Here is a 23,892-nt window from a genome sequence, read left to right on the forward strand (position 1 = left end):
AACTTTAATGCTATTTTAAGCTTTAATGGAGCTAATAATTTAAAACTCTACTAAGACTTTTGTAACACGATGAATGATCTAACATGACAGTATTTTAGCAGTCTCTCTCATCTTAATGGTTTTTGTGGCAAAAAAGAAATTGCTCAAAATGAGCTGGATGGGAGAATCAATTGCAATAGCTGCCATTTTGTTTGCTTCCCATTTCAGGAGTTGCATTTCACGGCTGCTTGGCTTTTCTGGCCATTGCCTCATTTGTCCAAGGACAAAGGTCATTGTCTTTTGAACCTGAGATCCCCTTTGTCTTCTTTATCTCCCACTGTTAGAGGGAACTGAAATAACTTTCTCACATTTCTTTCTGGCTGGGCACAATCCTTCCTGTAGATTGCCAGGGTCGATTTCTGCTTCCTTTGAAGCAGTCTTCCAAATGGGGACAGGATTATTACAGAGAAAGCATATACTTCCTGAAGTGTCTCCTACAATACCCTTTCATTCTTCTTCTAGCTTGAGATAACACAGAACACCTGTGACTGAATAAAAATGAAAAGGATGTTCGTTAGTCTAGGAAAATTATCCTAAATCCAAAACCATCTCACAAATTTGTTTTTTACTTCCCATTAGAATTAAACTTCCAGTGGGAAGAGGTCAATGAACCTTCACTAAGTTATAGGACTTAACTTTCAACCTATTTGGGGATTTCTTGGTCTCATATGATTCCCAATAGTCCAGTGAAAAGCTCTATGTAACTCCTTTCAAAGATGGCATTTTCATTAATTGCTAACTGACACCTTATGTGTTGGTAGGAAGCCAAATTCAGAACAGCCAAACATCATACATCAACTGTTTCTACACCCATTGGTGATAAATTGAAGTTTTAAAAAAGGCATAGTATGTGAAGGATCTGTAATCATATTTTTAACAGTCAACAAAAGCATTTATTGTAATCTCAGACTCATTATGAGCATTTAAGTGATTTGAGACTAAGCTTTAAAAAAGGAGAGGATTTGGGGACCCTGCTTATGTTCTTGTTGAAACAAACCCTTTTTGTCTAATTTTTACATAGTGAGATTCATTTCTGAATCCTTGACATGTGTCTCAGAAATAAATACATTGGCAAACAGAAGGAACAACTCAGGGTACCATCTCCTACATAAAGACTTTATGACACTTTTCAGTCTTTTTACACCTGATTCCCTTTCATTTAGGCTTTATTTCAGTAGAATTGACCTCTGTACTGGTCCTAATTCATGTCTTTTGCTCTGACCTGTCCTCCAAGCCTGAAATTCTCTCCCTCTTCATCTTCCTCATTGGTTTCCTAGGTTTTCTTCCAACATCTCTCCTTCTGTAAAAAGCCTCACTTGGTAGGGTCCTCCTATCTACACTTCCTAGAGTATGTATCTAGTTATACATTGACTCCCTCTTAGAATATAAACTTCTTGAGGGCAGCACTGTTTTGGTCTTTGAGTCCCCAGCTCTCACCACCAGACCTGGTCCATCATTGGTGCTTAATAATTATCTGTTGCTTGTTTGAACCCAGCAGCATTGAAGTTTACATGGGAGAGGACTAGTTATTTGGCAGCACTATGCTGCTCTTAGAATGAGGAGATCTGGACTTCAACCCAGGACCAGATACTCCCTTATACAACTCAGTTTACTTTTCAGAACCTCAATTTCTTATCTGGAAAATGGGGACAATAATATTTCTTTTATGGTGGTTATAAGGGCAGAGCCTTTGATCTAGAAGGGACCCTGAAGGTCATCAATTCTATTTCTGTGATTGTCTCTTGGGATTTGTAGTTATATAGAAATTGTTTGTTTGAGGAATATTATTTTGTAGGCAGCGACTAGTTTCTTTGCTAATTCCATACATTTTTCTAAGTAAACCAAAATGCTGTTTGCATATAGGAATAAATTTGTCCCTTCTTTGCCTACCTTTAATGTCTTATTCTTGTCCTATTGCTATTGTGAGCATTATGCATGTAAAATCCTTTGAAAACCTTCAATTACTCAGATGACTATTATTATTAACAATTTTTTCCAAATGTCAATAACTTTCCTAAAGTGTGTCTAGAATTAAAAAAAAAAAAACCTACTTAATAAGTTGTCTTGCCAGGACAAAGAATAGCAAAATGTTGACCCTTCATTCCTGACAACATTCCTTTCTCAACATTAGACTAGATATAAATAAGGGAAGCTTGGTGGTGCAGTAGATAGAACACTGACCTTGGAGTTAGGAGAATGGGAGTTTGAATCCCACCTCAAACACTTGACTCTTACTAGCTGTATGACCTTGAGAAAGTCACTTAATCCTGATTGCTTTGAATCCAGGGCCATCTCCAGGCATCTTAATTCATATCTGACCAGTGAACTTAGATGACTCTGGAGGAGAAACTGAGGCTGGTGACTAAATACAGCCCCCCTCACTCAAATCCAGTTCATGTGCTTGTCATGGCATTGCCTCCCCGATGCCATGATCTCATTTGATAATGAAGGACAAACATCAGGATATCAATAACATTATTGGATCTCATAATACTGTTGGCTATTGAGTCATGTTGAGGCTATGGTCCACTGAAATTCCCAGATCTTTTTCACTTGAGCTGTTCTTCAGATCTGAACTTTTAATATTGATAGTTTTTCAACTAAGCATAGAGCTTTTACATTGATCCCTCATAATTTCCATCTCCATAAATTCTGTTTCTCATTCTAGCCTTTAGAGATCTTTTTGGATAACCTCATCCATCATGACAGCTCTCTTTTCCCACTTCACAACATCTGCAAATTTGGCAAGAATGTCTTCCATGCCTTCATCCAAGTCAGTGATAAAAATGTTAAAAAGCACAGGACTAAACCTCCATCTCTGAGACTCTTTATCAGCAACATCCCTCCAAGATGACAGTGAAGTCAGTGGAGAACTCTTTGGGTTCTATCATTCTCCTATTTCCTAATTTACATGGTGGTATAGGTGTCTATTCCATATTTCTTCATGTCGTCAACAAAGATAGGATGAAGCTTCTATTAAATGATTTGTGAAAGTCCAAGTAAAATATGTCTTCATCATTTCTTAGATTTGATAAATCTGGTTATTTGGTTAAAAAAAAGAGAGAGTGTGCTTTGTGGAGCATGACCTATTCTCAATGAAGTCACTCTGGTTCTTGATGATTGCTTTCTCTTTTGAAATGTTCACAAATCACACTTTTAATAATTTATTATATCTTTTTAGAGGCACAAATGAAACTCACTTTCATATCAGTGGCAGACTCTACTATCATCCCTTTGTGGAAAATCAGGAAATTTGTCTCAGTATCTGTTATTTAGGATCTTCCAAAGATTTCTAACCCCAGATCAGTCATTATATCAACTAGCTCTTTATGACATTGGGACATAATGAATCCAGGGCTTGGGAATTGGACATTTTAGGAAAATGTAGGTGTTCTCTGAACATCTCTCTTATTTCTGGTTTTGACTCCCAGTTAACTCTTTTAGTTTTATTTTTTATTCAAAAGATGGTAATTCTCTTTAGAATTGAAAATAGAGGAAAATAACCACTGTTGTTTATTAGCATCAACCCACCCACTCAGTTCTTCATCTGTAAAATAAGCTGGAGAAGGAAATGGCAAACTACTCTAGTGTCTTTGTCAAGAAAACTCCAAATTGGGCCTCAAAGAGTCAGATGTGACTGAAATGACTGAACAACAAAGCGCCCACTCAAAGCAGTGGTCTTAATGCTTTGGTGGTGCTCATTTTATCCTCTTCCCCTTCCTTCATGACTCAAAAAGCAAAATCCTTTCCTTGACCTGAGTGTTGCTCTCCAGCCTTGCCTCATCTTCCCTACACTCTTCCCTAGAGGACTGTGGTTCTGTTTTTATTCATCCTAGATTCTATGTCTTTTTTCCTGCATTCTTTGCACACATGTATCTTGAATTCCTTGTTGATGAGTTCCACGGGCAACCGTATTTGGCCCTTTACCCAATCTTCCTTTTCAGGCTGATGCTATGGCTTTTCTCTTCCTAAACTCTAAGTTAAAGTTTATTTGCTGTACCTCCTACTCCTATTTGCACAGGCTGTCCCCCATTCCTGGAATGCCCTATCTCATTAGTTCTGCTATTAAAATCCCTTTCTGTCTTTGAAGTTTAGCTCCAGTACCTTCTCGTTGATGCACAGTGCTACTGAGCACTTGGTGGATAGATAATTAATCCTGTGCGTGATTGGTCATGGAAGGAAGTCTCGTTAATTAATTAATTCCTATTAATAACTTATTAATTCTGATTTGCTTGGTCCAGATTCTCCTTAGTCCTGGCCTCCTGTCAGTATCAACCTCTTCTCCAGGCTTCACCCATTCTCTCTCCTCTGCATTGTGCCATTCTTAGAGCATCCACACTCATTATGGTGCTTTGCCTTTTTCTCTTAGATGTCTATTTCTAGATGCCATTTTGATCCATGTCAGTGGACTTGACTTTCACCCACTTCCAGAGCCAAATTTCAACTTGCCTTCCTTCCTTAGTTCAGTTATGAAATATATGTGGACAAAACTTTGTTGTATGGATACAAGTGATTTTTAAAATATAGACTTGAGGACTGTGTCCCAAATTGTAAAATTTTTGACATAAATAATGCTAGGCAGTATGATATGGATAATGAGTGAAGTACTGGATGACTCTGGCACTTATGAGACAGTGTTCCAAAAGGGAAAGAGCCCTGACTCTGGGTCAGAGCACATGGCTTCGAATCCTGTTTCTGATATGTACTGTCTATGTGACCTGGAAGAGTTGTGGAACCTCCTTGGACTTCAGTTTCCTCATCTGAAAAAGAGGAGGGTTTGGCCAACTGGCTTCTGAAGTCCCTTTCAGTTCTAGAAAGAGGTGCTTTTGATTTTTGATTTTTTAATTTAAGTATTTTTAATTAATTTTAATTAAATCACTGATGAGTTAGGTTTTCTGTCCACGAAATGCAGAAAATGAAACTTGTTCTAGTAACTATCCCAGTAGGGTGTTTTTTGGGAGGCCCAAATGAGGTGATGGTCTCAGAGCGACTATTCTGTAAACTATAAAAATACCACAAATGTCAGCAGTTATGATCATCATCTTCTTCTTCCTCACCATTCCTCATTGTTCTCATCATCGATAGCAATAGTAGTAATAGGAGTCTTTGTAATCCTTGTCATCATCTTCTCCCTTTTTTCTAGAATATATTTGCTGTTTGACTTGCCTGGTAAATTTGGTCCTCAGTGAGATATGACAAGTCTAGGCAAATTTAGGTGTCTAACTAGAATAACATCATTTCCATGATCATAAAAGTATAAGATTCTTTTTAAACAGACATTTATTAACAAATTAATATTTGCAAAAAGATTTACAGAAAGGATTCATTTTCCTGACTTCAAATCTGCCCTTAGACACTTACTAGCTATTTGACTTTTGGCATATCACTTAACCCTGTTTGCCTCAGTTTCTTTATCTTTAAACTAACCTGGAGAAGGAAATGGCAAACCACTCCACTTTCTTTGCTAAGAACACTCACATGGAATCACAAAGAATAGAACAGGACTGAAATGACCCAACAATAGCAACAAACAGTAACAAATTACAAATCTTATCTGATCCTTAACCCTGAGAGGTAGGTGCTTTATTATCCTTAATTTACAGATTTGGAAACTGAGGCAAACTGATGTTAAGTACACTCAGCTAATAAAGATCTGAGGTAGGATTTGAACTTAAGTGTTCCTGATTCCAAGTCCAGAATTCTATCATCTGAACCACTACTGCCATAAATACACAGAAATAAAAAATATAGATGTATATATATATATATATATATATATATATGAGAATATATTTATATATGTGTGGATATCTGTATAGATATACATATAAACATTTAATATAGCATTAGATATTTTATCAGGATTATAGATATGTTAATAAATAGAAATAAATCTCTGTATAGACATTCTAATCTAGCTTTGATTAGCATATTTCTTAAAATAACAGGTCTTATATGGATATATGAAAGCATATCTCTTTGTGGAGGTATGTTATCTCTATAGACTCTATGCTTACACAGATGTATTCTAATATAGATTTTTTTCTTTCTTTGTATCCCTCCTGCTTAACATAGTATCCACAATGTAGGAAATACTTAAAAATGCTTTCTTTCCCTGCCTAATACATGTCTATTTCTGTGTTTAGGGCTGTTTATGCTTCATAGTGAAGTGTATTTGAATTCCAAGGATCACTCCCTGCCATTCTATTCCATCTTGTGCTGAATGGAACATTTTCTCTCTGTTTTTCCATGACAGGATACAAAAATTGCTTCTCTGGAGCGGAATATACGAGACCTGGAGGATGAGATCCAGATGCTGAAAGCCAATGGGGTCCTTAACACGGAGGAACGTGAAGAAAGAGATTAAACAAGTGGAGGTCTACAAGAGCCATTCCAAGTTCATGAAGAACAAGGTATGGGCCCATGAGCCTAGCTTTTGGGGGGCCAGACCACCCTGGGAAGTGGGATGGAGGCTTTGAGAAATGAAGTTGCTTTGGGCCCTTCCAACATTGATGGTCATTTGTAGAGTTCAGTGGTTATTGAGGTATGAGTCTGGTGGCTCAATAGACCAAGAACCCGAGTTCAATCCTACTTTCTCATGGGCAATGGCCTCGGCTTCCTGGACCTTGATTTCCTCAAATGTAAAATGGGGGAGTGGATTCCGAGGCATTTTTCAGTTTGAGAGCTATATTCTTTATAATTCTTGTGGAACAGTTGGAGACTTTGAGCAATATAGAGGCTTAGTCACTGGAGGGAAATACTTTAATCCCTATTTTTTCTATGAGTGTCATGCTTTTAATGTGGACTGAAACAACTAAACAAAAAGAAATGTTTCCATTAGAGAAGTATTCTGACAGTATAATAGTAATAGTGCTTTTTGTATAATAACGTGCAATATATTTCTTTGGGTGTATATATGTGTGTATAAATGTTAGTACAAATACTACATATATATATATATATATATATGTGTGTGTGTGTGTGTGTGTGTGTTTGTGTTTGTGTTTGTGTGTGTGTGTGTGTGTGTGTGTGTGTGTGTGTGTGTAGGATACCAACTTGACCTCAAAAGCAAAGAAGACCTAGACTCCAATTCTGCCTCTGGACCATTCTGGCTATATGTCAAAGCATTTAACCTCTTGGTGTCCTAGGCAGCTCTAAGATTGCAAGTAATGGATGTATTACCCATCTGAATTAGTGGGAATTTCCACACTGGAAGGTCTACCAGCCTTCCCTGGTTCTCTTCTCTTGGATTTTTCTTTATTTTTTTCCTTGATTTCAGAATCATCAGTTTATATATTTCTGATGTTCTTTGTTTTTGGCCGTTGCTGTGGAATGTTGATAGAGTAGTGGAGACACTAACTTCCTACTCCCCTGCCTTTTTTTTTTAAAATCTGAAATATTGACCTTCTTTCTCCCCTTCTCCTTCCATCTTCCCTTTTCTTCCTTCCTCTTCCCTTCCCTCTTTCTTCTTTTTCTTCTCTTTCCCCTATCTTTTTATTTCTTTATTTCTTTTTTTAACCATTCCCCTTTCTAGCATCCTGCAGGGCAGATCTATTTCATTTTTTCTCCATTTAATTTTCATTTGTTCATCAGAGGAGCCTCAAACAGATCTTTTGGCTACTATCATTTTTGTGTGTGTGTCTCTCTGTCTCAAGGGTATTTCCTCGTAAATCAGCAGATCTTTGCATTACCATAAGCTTTGATTGCTTCTCTGTTCTTGTTCCAGGTTCAAATCCTATTTATTTCTTTATAAAGAGAAGGAGTGTTCAATTAGTGTGGTTTTCTGTGAGAACACTGTAGGGGAGGGGGGATTTTTTTTTCAAATCAAAAATAGAGACAGTTGCAAAGGGAGGACCAGTCAGTGCCTTCTCTTTGTACGTGGGTTTCTTGCAAATGTTACAGCATCATGGATCTAGAGCTGGTCTCCTGGGCCATTGAATCGGCCACCATTCTATCTATCTATTTATTTATTTATTTTTTGGGTGGAAGAGCCCCAAAGTCACCCAGCCAAGAATTCAGAGGTGCTTCCTGGGATTCAAACCCAGGTCCTCTGCTAACAAATGGCACTTGTGTTGAAATATGGACCATAGATTCAGAACTGGGAGGAGCTCTTCATTTCATCAATGAACAAACTGCAAATGGCATCTGATGTATGAAATGGGGTTGGAACTCAGGTTCTAGGCTCATGGACCATCTAGTCCCTAACTCTCTTACAGAGAGGAAACTGAGTCACAGAACAGTCACATGACTCACTCAGCCTCGTGACAGTAGTTAAGAGCTGGGCTTTGAACTGAAATCAGGAGAGTCAGTGTCTTTAAATTGCTGTACTCCCCCCACCCCAATCAGAACAAATGGAGATTTTGGAGATTTAGCCATTTGGCTGTCTAGATGAACTTGTCACTGGACAAAGATTGTTTCTGAAGGATTCCATTGCCACTCCTACGAAAGGAAAGCTCCATTTTCCTCAATAGCCCTTTTCTGGCCATCTGGGGACCCTGCATTGGAGGTCCATCCCTTGTGTCAGAGGAGTTTGTGCAGGATGAGGGCTCTGTCTGTCCAGGAAGGCTGAGAGATGATGGAAAGGCCATGTGTCTGGTGTGTTTGGGCTGGGAAGCTCTGATGGCTCAGCAGATAAGAGCATCCCCACCCTGAGGGCATGCCCACCTCCTCACATCTCTCAGCAGCCCTGTTCATCATCTTGCCATTAAGGATGTCACCAGAAGATCCTCATTCTGCCTCTTATCATGATCTCTGTCAGTGGAGAGGCCATCCTGGTCTGGCTGTCAGGGACCAACGCCACGCTGGGGAGCCCAGGATTCGCCAGTGGTGGATGGCCAGACAAGGCTCTTTGTGTGCCCTAAGGCTTTCAGGTCATCAGAAACACAAAGATTATTTAGTCAAGGTTTTTCTTATGAAAGGAGCAGAAGGAGAACTTGATTAAGGCCGAGACAGCCACGTGTAATTATGCTGCTCTGTTGCTAGGGTGAGCTTCATTTCTTTCAAGACGCAGAATTAATCAAATCAATTCTCTCTCCCCAATGTGCATTATTGTTATTAGAACTGACATTCCAGGCTCTTCTCAAGTAGAAGGTCTCATGGGGAAGCAGAAACAGAGAGAGAGAGAGGGCTGGGTTGGGAATCCAAGGACCCTACACACAGCCTGCCTTGGTCACCAGCTCTGTGACCTTGGGTAAGTTACTTACCCACCCTGGGTCTCCGTGGAAGGAAGGGATTGAGTGGAATCATGGCTTCTTCACCTTTGTTTTTACCAAGGAGACCCCTTCATTGGTCATCTGGTGATGCCTGTAGTCCCTTTCTCAGATTAATATAATCCAAATGCATAAAATAAAGTATATAATAATAGAAATCAATTCTTTTAACACAATTCTCTATATACTATACAGATGTTCATAAATCATACAACCACATGCATGCATTCAAGATTGGTGGGTGCATATACACACATGGTCACATGTCACAATGCACACATGACACACAAAATCATATGTACCTATGCATATACACATGTATGTGTGTGCATGCAGAACTTGAATGTCCCCATCTAACCCCATGTCTGACTGAATGTAAAGCATTGATTTTTTTTTTTTAATTTTTGCAAGGCAGTGGGGTTAAGTGATTTGCCCAAGGTCACACAGCTACGTAATTATTGTCTGAGACCGGATTTGAACTCAGGTTCTCCTAGTGCTCTATCCACTGCACTACCTAGCTGTCCTTAAAGCATTAATGAAGGGTGTGTGATGTACCATGTGCTGGGGGGGGGGGTCAGATATAAAGGGGAGTCAGTCCCTTCCCTCAAGGAGCTTATACTCCAACGGGGCAGATGGTGACCAGAGAGGAAGGTTTTGGTTTGGTAAGTGTCAGGGATGTTGGGTGGAGCCTAGAGGACTTGACTGACCTGCCTTGGCCAGAAGCAGGAGCTGTTAGGATTGTTGATGGTCCCCCGGAGGTTGGGGTGGATGGAAGGGTATTAGGCCAGGAATCAGCTGGATCCATGGAGCTGAGGGAAGCTCTCCCCAATGAGGGCAACATAGGGCACCATGATGGGGTTCAGAGCATCAGGTCCTCCCTGTCAGGTCTCTGGTCCCAGGAAGCAGCTCCAGGTGAATGCAGGATGATGGTGGCTCCTTGTTCTTTCCTTTTGGAGGACTCAGAGATGCCCTTGACGGGAAGCCCAAGGTCACAGTGGAAAAATTTATCCTGGTAATTTGAGAACTGTTACCTTGACCTTTTTCCCTCTTAAGGTGTCCATCTGTGCTGGGAGGATGTAACCTAGAACCTTCATTGTTTTTCTTTGAGCATGCCCATTGTCTAGGATCAAATGCACAATGCCCTTGGCATTCAAAGGCCTCACTACCCAATAATGCTCACTTCTCTCCAAGGACTCTGGCCATCTGGATAGTCCAGGAACAAGACACTTGAACCCTGGTCTTGCCAATTCAAAGCCCAGTACTCTCCACTCTGCTTCATTTGTCCTTGGAGAGTGGAGTGTGCCGTGGGTGCCTCCCTCTGGGGAGGTTGTCATCCTTGGCCTCACTTGTTCTTTCTCTCCCAGTCCAGAGGAGCCTCATCAGGAGGGTCCCCCAGCATCTGCCTGTGATGCCCCTTGGCTGCCTTCCTTGATCAGCCCCTTTGTTCTGGGTTTCAAACATGTTTTCTCAGTCACCTCTGACAGTTGGGGAGCCCCTTCACCTCTCCCAGGCCACCACATCTTTGGCATACACCCTTCGAGATGTGAGGGCTGAATTGGGGATGACAAAGAAGCTGTTTTCTTTGGCAGGCCCTTCTCTGGTGGGGCTCTCGAGGGCTCTCAGACAGCCAGGCGAGGAACCTTTGGGAAGATGGAGTGGGTATGATGCTTGCCCAGGCCCCTTCTAGAACCTGTGACATCATTCAGCCCTGGCTTCTCCTTGCCTTTCGCAGCTTTCTGCAGACTGGCATTTCTGACTCCATCCATTTTCATTTTTATTCAGTTACTGCTATAAGGAGGAACATCTCCCATCCTTAAGGTAGATGGAAGGATATTAGTCCAGGAGGCAAGAATATTGCATTTCTCTTAAAAATATTAAAAATATTTGCCTCCTCCCCCACTCCCGGCTCTCCTCCTCCCTCACCAGCATCATGGTGTCATAGAATTATGACTGGAAGGAATATTACAGGACATGTAGCTCTTTGTATAGATCAGGAAACTGAGACCTGGGGAGGTGACAATGACTTGCCCAGGGTCACGCAGGTAGTCTCAGAAGCAGGATCTGAACCCCGGGCCCTGACTCCAGACAGTGTTCTTTCCGGGGCCTCCAGTGTTGTTGGGGTGAGAATTTCTTGTCATGGATACTGGAGCAGTTCTCCAACCCATTTTACAGATAAGGGGATGGGGCAAATAGAGGGAAGAGTAGTCTTCTGATTCCAAACCCAGTATTTGATCCGTCATGCTCTTCCAGGGTTGACGAAGGCAAAGAGGCATCAGAGGAGGCCAGAGACATGTCCTGGGCGCTCTTTCTCTAGCAAATGAATCCTTGAGGGGCTTAGGAGAATCTCTTCTTCAAAAGGCCCCTTTTGGAAGTTCCCTTAGTTATTATTTGAGGTAAATTTATTTCATGTGGAAGACCCAAGCTCCATAGGACTGGGCTAGCAAGACAGCCTCTGGTGGCCTTCTGTCCTTTCTGAGGCTGTTGTGGAGGTTAAGTGACTGACCCAGGGTCACCCCGCTGGTATCTGAGGTTGTTGGAACGTGGGGCCACCTGATGGCCACCTGTGCTCTGGGACCTGGGACCTGGGACCCCTGGCTTCCCAGCTGCCTGAAGACAGCGAGTTAAAGGGGAATAGAGGCTGATAGACTTCTCGTTTCCTGGGGTCTGGCTTTCTCTTTCCCCATGGGACACACACACACACTTGTATGTGTGTGTGTGTGTGTGTGTGTGTGTGTGTGTGTCTTTCTGTGTGTCTATATGTGAGAGAGACAGACAGAGACTGACTATCCCCTGGGAGCCTGGAGGACACCACATAGAAATAGGGTGCAGATGGATCCTGAGAGTTAAGGCAGTTTGAGGGTGCAGCTGGGCCAGCTCCCTAGGGGCAGCTTCCCTGTCCTGTCCCTGGAGCAGGGAGCTTGGCTCCTTCCAGTGATGAGAAGCTCACTTCTTTGTCGGTCAATCGGAAGCTCCGTTGGCACCTTTGGTGGAGAGTTAGTAGATCTGAGTGTGAATCCTTCCTTAGTCCTTCTGATCCATGTGGCCTGGTCCGAGACACTTGATTTTTCTTAAATGGGGAATAATCTAAATGACTCAAGAATGTGCTCTCTGCTGAGCACACCTGCATCCAAGTGACCACTTATTCCTGGGGTCGTCGATCTTATAGGGCAGGACCAGCTCTTTCGAATGGGAACAATGAGTCCCAGGAAGGTTAAATGACTTACCCAAGGTCACCCAGTTATCTCACCGACTCTGCCAAGTGTTTGGGTGTAAAGGGACAGTTTCTGGGGTGCCAGGAGGAGGCATGGGAGGATGCCCACTCATATGTTGGTTGAGTGGAGGGCCTGCCTGAGGCCCCAGCCGGCTCCTCTCCACCTGACAGCCCCCTGGAGCTGCTGCACCACATCCAAACCAAGAAAGGGGGCCCTGGGGCCCTCTGGGACCCTTCCCTTCCAGCCTTTGACAGCAGCTTGTTATTGTTTCAGGTGGATCAGTTGAAACAAGAATTCTCCAAGAAGGAGTCCGAACTTCTCGCCTTACAGACCAAGCTTGAAACCCTCAGCAACCAGAATTCAGATTGCAAGCAGCATATTGAGGTGCTCAAAGAGTCACTGACCGCCAAGGAGCAGCGGGCGGCCATCCTGCAGACGGAGGTAAAGGCTGTCATCCTGCTGAGGCTGGGCGGGCCAGGCTGCGCCTGGGGTTGTGGCTCGTCGTCAGCCCCTGAGAAACATCAGGGGACAGTGGGGTGGAAGGACTGAGGATTGGGTTCAAATTTGACTTCTTGCCCCCATTCCCTAGGCTACCTCAACAGAATGCTGGACTTGGAGTCAGAAAGATCTGAGTTCAAATTCTGCCTCAGACACTCATTGGTTGGGACAAGTCAGTTCATCTTAACTCAGTTTCCTCATTTCTAAAATGGCAATATAATATATACTAAATAGCACCTATCTCCCAAGGTCATTATGAGGGCCAGATCAAGGAAATATAGAAATATGTGGATATGGATATGTGGTATTTTATAAACCTTAAAAAATCTATATAAATATGAGTTATTATTATAGTTGGGGTGGCCCAATGGGAAGTGAGTCAGCCATGGAGATGCAAAGATCTGGATGCCAGTCTTGCCTCTGATACCCACTGACTGCATAGTCCTGGGCGACTTCCCCAGCTGAGAGTGATTCCCTAAGACTGGGGGTCATAGCCAAATGGTGGGTCTGCATCATTCCCAGACTAGGGAGGTAGAAGTATGATGGTCCTCAGAGATCAAATGGGTGAACCCTCTGGTTCTAAAGGATGAAGCAATTGAGTCTCAGAGAGGTAAGTCTTTTACCTTTGAGCCCACAATTGCTAAGAATTAGAGGTAAATTAATACACAGAACACTGGACTTGGAGTCAGAAAGAAGCAGGTTCAGATTCTGCTTCTGATACTTATTAGCAACATGACCATGGACCAATGACAATGTCTCTGAGCCTCAGTTTCCTCATTTGTAAAACCAGGTCTCTAAGCCTAAGATCTTCTGCCTGGAAAGCCAGGACTCTCCCTGTTGTTTAGTGCTGAGAGTTTCCACACTTATCCTTCACCAGATGGGAAAAACCCAGGTGTGAACCAGAAGCAGCAGCTCTGGCACCTTGGCTCTTGCCTTTGGTCTTCCTCTGCCATGATGGCTTTCTCTTGTGGCTGCTTCCATTTCAACATGGCACCCCAATAGAGGAAGGAAGCCCCAAGTGTCAGCAGAACCACCCATGTGGTGGAGCCAGTTGGGTAATTCCAGGCTTCCGTCCCATTGTAGAGTCTCCAGATTTGTAGCAGAAAAGGACTTTGGAGGTCATCTGGTCCTGCCCTTACCTTTGCAGATGGGGAAAATGAGGCCCCAGCAGATGAAGCAGCCCACCAAAAGTCACATAAGTATAAGCATGAAGAATCAGGATTGAAGCCTAGACCTACTCCCCTTAAATCCTATTCTCTTTCCATTAAACCACACTTCATCTCTCTCATTCAGGCCCCGAGCTTGGACTTGAGGTCAAACATTACCTCAGATACTTTCTGTCTCTGTGACCCTCTGTCTGTTCTGTTTGTCTCTGTCTCTGCTTCTGTCTCTGCCTCTCTCTCTTTTTTTCCCTCCTCTCCCCTCCACTCCCTTCCCTTCCCTTCCCTTCCTTTCCCCTTAGTTTTGAGACTATCCCCCCCAACTCCTTTCTCATTCCCAGTGAAGTTTGCCTTGTTACAAACAAAAACAAATATTGAAGCCCACCCCACACACATTGAGCAGGTCTAAATGTGTCTTCCCCACCCCTTGTCCTCCACCATGACCTCGCTCATTTTATGGAGAAGGAAAATGAGACCAGGTGGAGGAAGGGCTCTCCAGAGAACATCTTCCTGATGGGATGTGGCTGAATCAAGATTGATTCTCCCAGGATCCTCCCTCCCCCCAACCAGTGCTCATCCCTTTCCATATTTCTCCACTGTTCTCTGTGTCTGACTTAGTTTTGCTTTATCTAGAATGAAAAGTTTTCCATGAATAAAAACCTGCCTCTGGGCCTGCAGCCTCGTTGCTGCAGGTGAGAAGGGAAGACCCGTTTTAGTACTGGAGGCCCAGTGGAGACCATTCCCCTCATTTTGAAGCCCAGAGAGTGGCTTCCATTCAAGATGACAGACCTCTAGAACATACATTTAAGGTGCTTGGCACCTAGCAGGGGCTTAATAAATACTTGCTTCTTAACTCCTTCATCAAAGTAGTTTTTCAAGATCACGTCTATTTTTCCCATTTGGCTGCCCCACTCCTTCCCCTTCTGGCTCTCTTGGGTCCATTTTGGAGACTTCAGCTGTGTTTTAACTAATAAACTTAATTCTAGGCTAAGCAGGGCAGAGTGGAGTGGAAAGGCTATTAAATTTAGTGACCAAAGACTCAGTCCAACCCCAGTTTTGCCTCCAGCCTTCTGTGTGACTTTGGGTTTGTCATTTGACCATTGACTCTCTTTTGTTTCTTCTATAAAATAAGGGATTTTGAGCTGGGTGATTATGGATCAGTCATCAAGCATCTATAGTCACTCCACTCTGTCTACCTCACATCCAGGCCCACCTCCAGTCATCCAGATGACTCTGAAGGAGAAACTGAGGCTGGTGACTTAGCATAGTATTCCCTCACTCAAAGTTAATTGATACATATCATGCCATCCCTGATGTCATGGTCTTTTTTGGAAATGAAAGACAAACATTATCATCATCATTGTCAAGGGCCTTTTTTATACTGTGCTAGGGGCTGAGAATACAGAGACATAAATGGAACAAGGACCCTCGGGGGACTCACATTCAAAGAGGGAGTGGTAGTAGAGATAACACATACATGTGCAAGAATGTGTAATGTATTTACTCAGTGATATAGTTGGGGGGGGGGGACCAGCAGATCTACTGGTCCTATCAAGAAAAGCTTCATAGAGGAAATGGCACCTGAACCAAGCTTTGAAACAAGGTAAGGATTTTATGAGGTTGAGGCAGGGTTGGGGCACAGCTTGGGCAGAGATATGGAGGCTAGAGATGGAGTGTTTGTATGTGAGGGTCAGCAGGAAGAGCCCCTTTGACTAGATTTTGGAATGTTTGATGGAGAGCAAAGGAAATTAATCTGAGAAGGCAGATGGGGGCTGATTTTAAAGAATTTTGGAAAGCAAATGCAGCAGCTATATCTGATCCTGGAGGCCAGAGAAATTCATTAAATAAGAGGGTGATGGGGTAAGACCTGTGCTTTAGGAAAATCACTTTGCAGCTGTGAGGAGTCTTGAATTGGAAAGGGTTGGGGGTCCAATTAGGAGTCAAGGACCTTAGTCCAGGAAGAGGTGAGAAGAGCCTGTGGGGGGGGGGGTGTCATGGGAGGGAAGGGACCCTTCAAGGTCTCAAGCTAGTTTTTCATGAAAAGTCTGTTGCTGATAGTTTGAACCATGTCCCACTATTCTTTCCACCCCCATCCCCCAAAATAGAATTCTGAGAATCACAGACCCAAGCACAATGGCCTTTAGGTTCACAGAGCAGCCACCAAGGCCAGACAGTGGCTGGTGCTGGGAGCATGGTGATGAATTTGTCAGTTGGTAATACCCTAGCAGTTTGCCCTCCCTCCCTCCCTCCCTCCCTCCCTTCCTCCCTTCCTCCCTTCCTCCCTTCCTCCCTTCCTCTCTCTCTCTCTCTCTCTCTCTCTCTCTCTCTCTCTCTCTCTCTCTCTCTCTCTCTCTCTTTCTCTCTCATTTCATCTGTCTACAAAAGGAAATGGAGAAAGTTGTTTAATGATGACCATCACTAACAGGAAGCAATCTAAGGTGAAATTAGTGATAATTGGCTGATCCTTGGCAGGGGGCCTGGTTTTCCCCTTTCATTTTTTTCCTGCTTCTCTGAGAAGGAGCTGGGGCATAAAGAGGAGCTATGGGCCTTGACCTTGGAGCCCTACCACAAAGGAGCCAGATAGAGATGGAAATGAGGGGCCTTTAGGATCCCTGGAAGTTCTTACAACACAGGCTTCTGGAAATCCAATGACTGAGCAATGTCTTCTCATCTTCTAGTCCAGGGAGAAAAGAGCCCTTTCCCTGGTGAGGCAGGGGGAAGGGAAGGAAGAAGCTTTGCTACTTTTTTTTTCTGGAAAGACCTTGCTGTCAGGAGACTTTGGGCACCTTTTTAATATCATATCATTGGCAAGGCTTTACATCGAAGGCTTTGCCTACTGGGGAATCTGGGTGGTGGTAACATGGGGTGGAGTGAGGCCTGAGGAGAGTTGGCTGGCTCTGGTTTCACAGCACTGTGGTTTGGCTACTGAGATTGTTTGTTTTAGCTCGTACACATGCCCAGATGCTATTTGACATGTGAGTCATAAATCAATAGAATAATGATTATGCACATACAATGATACCACACAATGCATAACATAATATTTTGTTTTTTAAAAATAGCTTCAAAGGCCAAGATCCTGATTTTCCCTATTTCCCCTTCATGTTCCTTGCTTCCCAACTACCCTATTTCAACTTAACTCAATGTTAATTCAACAGACATCAAAGAAGGTGAGTTAGTCATGACACAAGCGGGATGGGCAACCAACCAATGGCTAGCCTGCTCTTGGTGACCATAGAATGCCAGTGACTCTAGAAGAAGGCCACCAGCATTTGGGGATTAACAAGGACAATAATAAATAAATACAGAAATAAAAACAACACAAATGGATTGCAAAATATACCATTAGTGAGAGCAACCGACTTGTATATGCCAATAGATCTAATATTCCTTCATTGACCATTAAAGGTGAGCCAGCCTTGTCATGAGAATTGAGTACAAGTGATGCACAGCGCACGTGCTTTATTTGTATCATTTCAGTATGTTGGGCTGGCCCACAGTTGAACACATGCATCACTCCCCATCAGTGAGAATGACCAACCTGTATATCTTAATGGACACTGCATTTATTCAGTGACTATTGCAATCGGTAATTTTAAGGATTTCAAAGGGGTCACTTTGGGGCCCTCTTATTGCAGAGATGTGAATGAGGATGGCATTGAGGACTGATAATGTTCTATGTCACTGATGAATTGGGAGGTGGGACCATCTTGATTTCACCAGACCTTAGTCTATACCTCTCCTAATCTAGCTCCTCTGTTCTGACCAAAGGACTGTATAGCTTTGCTTTGTATTCTGTGAAGGTGAGGGGGTGTTATTTGGCTTCAGAATTGAGTCCACAGCATTTCACATACATTCCTTACTTTTTTATGTCATAGAATGGCAGAGAAATGTAGCTCATTGGGGAATGGGTCTTTCGTTTTTGCTCTTACTCCAGTGTCAGGGAAAGTTAGATTTATCTTATTTTCTGGCCCTTTCTTCCACATTTACACTAATCTCCAAACTCCTGAGCATGAGAAAAGTATTATTCTTGGAAGAATATTCAGTATTTTTTTGGAAGATGCATTGCACAAAAGGAGCACTTAACACCCACTCCTATGGTTATGAAACATTGTCTGTTCTTTGATAGTCATTTCTTTATTTTTAAACTTCATTGTAGCTTAGGGACAGAAGGTACTAAGAATCACAATCGTTTGGCTGTCTACAACCATTGGTGTATTGTTGTTAGAATCAAAATATGAGAACCTCTCCCCAAGAACAGTTAGTAAACCCAGTCTTGGAGGGATAGTAACTCATCAATATGGAAAGTCTCAATTGACAAGCCATTGGACAGTACCTAACTAGAATATTTAGTAGGTGAACACCTTATGCAATGATTACCATATTTTTTTTTTTTGGTGAGGCAATGGGATTAAGTGACTTAGTCAAGATCACACAGCTAGGTAATTATTAAGTGTCTGAGGTCAAATTTGAACTCAGGTCCTCCTGACTCCAGGGCTGGTGCTCTATCCACTGCGCCACCTAGCTGCCCCTATGATTACCATATTTTAAGGGGGAAAAGCACTTTGAAAAGTGTGAGAACTCTAAGACCACCCATGACTCTGGAGGACTGCAGATGAAGCATATTTCCACCTCCCGTCTAGAGAAGTGGGGGGGGAACTTAATGGGAGAAAGAAGACATACATTTTTAGACATGGCCAATATAGGGACTGGCTTTATTGATTCTGCTTTTCTGTTACCAGACCATATTTTCCTTTTTTTTTCCTGGGGGGGGGGAAGGGGAGCTAGAGATAGTAATACCTTCCTGATCCCTAAAAATGGAAAAAGAAATAATAGAGCATCCATGAAGAGAATGCACAAAAGACAGTGGAAGGAAGTTGAGCAGAGACAGAGACTATCATGTTGAATTTCTCATATACATTAAGAAAAAAAGCAAACAGGACATTGTGGAGATTCATGACTTCATATGCAGTCCTCTTGTTCTTTGTAAATCTGTTGATATTTTTCAGTTTCAGAATAACAATAAAATAAAAAAGTGTCCTAAGTTTTCCTAGAAGAGGCATATGAAGAATTTGATGGATCCAATTTCATGGTGCATTTAAAGTCATTGGGAAGTTACACTTCATTGGAGACTTAATTGCTTAACATTGCCAAAAGAGTGTTGGGATGGGGCAGCCGGGGGGGGGGGGGGGGGGGGGGGGCAGAGTGGATAGAGCACCAGCCCTGGAGTCAGGAGGATCTGAGGTCAAATCCCGCCTTAGATACTTAATAATGTGTGGCCTTGGGCAAGTCACTTAACCCCATTGGCTTGCAAAAAGCAAACAAACAAATAAAGATCTTTGGGAAAGATGGTTCAGGATTAAGAAATGAAAAAGGTGAAAGACTTAAAGATTATTCAGAAGTTTCTCACAGGAATACTTTTTAGAGGAGAGAACCGAAAAGAGTACAGCATGGCAAGGGCTGAGCAACATGAGTACAATATGCAGTTGATTCTTTTCTGTTAGGAAATGTTGGGTTTCTGATGTGGGAGTGTTTGGGTACTATCTGTCTGTGTGCACTTACTAGTTAGAGAAAAGGTCAAAATCAAATTAGAATAAAGACTAAAGATGCATAGATACTGCATTCAATGAAGAGTTATTTATAGAGACAGAGACCCAGCAAATAGAGTGCTGGGCCTGGAGTCAGGAGGATACCAGTTCAGATCTAGCCTCAGACATGCTTTCTACCTATGTGAGCCTAGGAAAGGGCTTCAAGCCCTGTCTGCCTCAGTTTCCTAATCTGTCAAATGAGCCTAATAATCGTTTCCACCTTCCAGGGTTGTTGTGAGGATCCCTCAGTATAGTTGCTGGCTCATAGAAAGTTCTAATTAAATGAATTTCTTCCTCCTCCTTTTTTCACCTTCTTCCTCCTCCTCCTCCTCCTCCTCCTCCTCCTCCTCCTCCCTCCTCTAATCAGTCCCTTGTATCTGGTAACACCATTTGCTATGGAAGTTTATCTGATCCAAAGCACTATGGGGAAACCAAAGAGCTCAGAACTCCTTTCAGCCATTAAACAATTGATCTTTTTAATAATCAGAGACACATGCCAAGGCAGTTTATGATGAGGCTATCTTAGAATATGAACTGACATGTAAAGCATTAAAGAGAGAAGATAACAGAAGCTTATGAGTGATATTGTCTCATTAAAAAAAAAGATAGATGATAAAGAAATGAAGGGAAAATTCAACTCCCCGATCTTGAAATAAAACTCAATAGATTAAATTATTCCAAAAGCAGAGGGTAAGCTCCTTGAGAGTAGATATTGTGTCCTTTTTGCATCCTCCAATGCACGGTCCACCATAATTTATTCATAAAGGGTTTTTTTTAATTCATTCATTCAAAAATGAAGAAGAGGGGGCGGCTAGGTGGTGTAGTGGATAAAGCACCGGCCTTGGAGTCAGGAGTGCCTGGGTTCAAATCCTGTCTCAGACACTTAATAATTACCTAGCTGTGTGGCCTTGGGCAAGCCACTTAACCCCGTTTGCCTTGCAAAAACCTAACAAAAAAAATGAAGAAGGTTGAGAAGGGTTGGATGAGTTAGGACTCTCAGAGTTGGAGAAGAACCTTACAGTGATGAGAACATGGGGCCATTTGAGTTTTAAAATATAAGTATTTTAGAGAAGAGATATCATTATTATGATTTTAGAATTCTTGTTATTACAATCCCTCTCCCCATCCTCTTTTTTCCTTGCTCCTGAATTTCTTCTTATAATCACTTAGAGGACAAACCAAGGCATGTTGGTTCTGTGATTGTCTGCTAAGATAAATCCTGAGAATTGAATTCCTACCAGCGCCATTTTATTAGCTCAGACTTTCCTGGCATAGCGTTCAGGATCACTTATGACAAGGCAAAGATTGAACTTCATATTGTAATGATCTTTGACAAAATGAAACATGTCACACAAAATCTTAATGTCTAAGGGAATGTTTACCTTCTTGAGAGAGCAAACTTTTCAAGCATTTCTCAAATACCCATTTATCTCTTTGTAATCACCATGTACATAGAAGCTAGCCCTGTTGGCAAATGCTTTGATGTAGAAGACTTTGGATTAAACCAGTCCTCTTAAGACAGGGTGGCCCAGGGGAAAGGACTGTATTTGGCCTCAGTTTCCTTATTTGAAAAATGAAAGGGGTGGACTAAAGTTCTTCACCTTTTTTTTTCTTGGTATCATGGATACCTTTTACAGTCTGGTGAAGCCTACGAATTCCTCAAAATGAGTTTTTAAAGACAAAGAAAACAATATGATGATAAAGGAAATTATATTAATTAAGTTGAACTTATTAATTAAAAAAAAACCAAGAGCACAAATTTCATGGATCTGAGGTTAAGAATTCATGGTCTCCATGAGATCTCTTCTATTCCTGAGCTCAAGATTCTTTACCTTGGTTGCATTCGTTCCCCTACTTCTGGTTAGTAAATCAAAGGAAATGCTTCTTTTCTAACTGTAGTCAGATTTTTCACTCTTTCAGACAAATCTCTTTCATCTCTATTACTCTGAAAAGAGGTAGGATATTCAGCACTAATGACAAAACCTCAAATTTACAGAACCCTCCAAGGTTTGAGGAGTGGCATCCTCATCGCTGCTTTACATATGACAAAATGGCAGCTTGGGAAAGGCAAAGGGGTTGACTTGAAGTCACCTGGCTGGGCCACCTCAGGTCTCTGACTCTCCATCCCAGCCCTTCATCTCACTTCAAGACTTGGCTTTCCATTCTGATTCTTGTGCTGACCTCTCTGCTGCCCATCTGACCTCCTCCAAAGATAGGCTTAGTAGGTATGTGCTAAGCAAAAGAACCCTCAAGGAGCTTCCATTCTACTGGAAGAGACAAAACACAGTCTTAGTCCCTAGGACTCATTTAAGTCCTTTTCAAAAACAACAACAGGAAGTAGCATTCTTATAACTTAAAGATTTGTGAACCACTTTACATCTGTTGTCTTACTTAATCCTAACAATAACCCTGTGCCTTAGTGGCTATTATTATCCTTACTTTACAAATGAGAAAACTGAGATGGGGAGGATGAGCACATTGCCCAGGATCACACAGCTAGTAAGGATCTTGCAGATTTCAACTCTGACTTTATCCAATATGCCATTTAGCACCCCAAATGACAACTGAGCTAGCTTCTCTATTTGTATATGTCTGTGTACATATAGGTAAATGGGAGCATATTTACCCATCAGTATGTAGGCAATGGCATTTTACTGGCAAAAGAAACTCTTGGATGAGAAAGCTCCCCCTACAAAGCAGGTGCCCACACAGACATATGTGGGTGTCTGCATATATATCCCTGAGGATAAATACACATATATGTGTATATCTAAATATTCACATATAAATAAATGTACATATATTATGATTTTCTTTGTGAAGGGAAATCCTGGTATGGTAATTCCCTGCACCAGTGCAGATTAGCTATTTTTCTAGAGGCCTAGGGAGTTTTTTGGGTGCTTATGAGAAGTGATAACTTGACTTGGCCAGGATCACCCAGCAAATATTTGTGAGAGGCTGGATTTGAACCCAGGCCTTATGGTCTTGGGGACAGGTCTCTGGACACTCCACCACCCTGCCTAACCACATGTAGAGTCATACCTATAGATGTACCGTTTACAAAAAAGAATTTCCATTAAAAAAAAAAAACAAACCAAAAAGGATTTCCATCAGCTGCCCTGCATGTGAGGGATTATGCCCCTTTGCGCAGGTCCTTAATCCAGAAAGATCGGCTGAAGACAGGAAAAATTGGAATGATGATATTTGTCCTGCTTCTCTCCCCATGAAGGGTTAAACTTCAGTCTGAGTGTGAAAGGTGGGGAGAGCTTGGTGGTATGGAGGAGGCGGTTCTTGGTGAGTTTGGGGGCCACCCTGCGCCTGCTGAGTCACCTGTGACTCAGTGGAATCACCTGATGAGAAGGCAGAGCCGTTGTGCCAGCACGCAGGATGAGTCACAAGGTGGGAGCCTCATGCTGCCAGAATGTTCTCTGGGTTGGCTCAGAGGGAGCTGGAGCTGCCTTTTCCCCCTATCTTCCTTCCCGTTGCCTCTTGGCCCCTCTCTCCTGGAGAGCTTCAACTCCAGGGAATAAAGGTTGGCAAGAGGAGGAGGAGAGAGCTTATGAACCGTGCTGCTGGGGGAGTTCCTGGGGTGGGGAGAGTTTTGGGCTAGTTACTGGTTCTCACACCTACAACATTGACCTTTACAGTGCCCCCGGCCTGCCAAAGACCTTTCCTGCTTGGAGATGAAAACTGATGTTTGCCATATGATGGGAATCAGTGTATTTACTTTCAAATATGGACTTTTATTAAACCTCTTAGGATTGTTGATGGAATAGTAAGAGTGTTCTTTATATATTTCTTTGCATGTTGTCTTCCTGATTAGAGTTTAAGTTTCTTGAGGGCAAGGACTACCCTTTGCCTCTTTTTGTATCTCCAGGACTTAGCACAGCGTCTGACAAGTAGCATGTTCTTAATTAATGTATATGGATCAATTGAAGTGGTACAGAGATGTTGTGCTGGGCTTGGAGGCAGGAGGACCCAAGTTCAAATACTGTCCCAGATGTATGTTGGTCTTTCATCCATCTATCTATAAAATGGCAATAATAATAGCAAGTGTCTGCATAGCATGATAATTATGAGGGTCCATTGAAATAATGTTTAAGAGAGAATGAATAAAAAAATTAAATGCTTTATGCCAGACCCCATTCTAAACATGGAGATACAAATCCAAAGTTGAGACAATTCC

The 23,892-nt window shown here is 42.3% G+C and overlaps 1 protein-coding gene across 1 annotated transcript in view; it reads left to right on the forward strand.

Annotated features, from left to right (window-relative positions):
• Positions 1-23,892, forward strand: part of ERC2 (ELKS/RAB6-interacting/CAST family member 2) — a 1,119,475-nt gene that overhangs the window by 258,880 nt on the left and 836,703 nt on the right. Inside the window, 4 exon segments of the mRNA XM_074199159.1 lie at positions 6,296-6,397; positions 6,399-6,452; positions 12,734-12,781; positions 12,872-12,910. Coding sequence (XP_074055260.1) covers positions 6,296-6,397; positions 6,399-6,452; positions 12,734-12,781; positions 12,872-12,910 — 243 coding nt within the window.

This window comes from Macrotis lagotis, chromosome 8 (assembly GCF_037893015.1).
Source record: "Macrotis lagotis isolate mMagLag1 chromosome 8, bilby.v1.9.chrom.fasta, whole genome shotgun sequence".
In the NCBI taxonomy this organism is placed as follows: domain Eukaryota; kingdom Metazoa; phylum Chordata; class Mammalia; order Peramelemorphia; family Peramelidae; genus Macrotis; species Macrotis lagotis.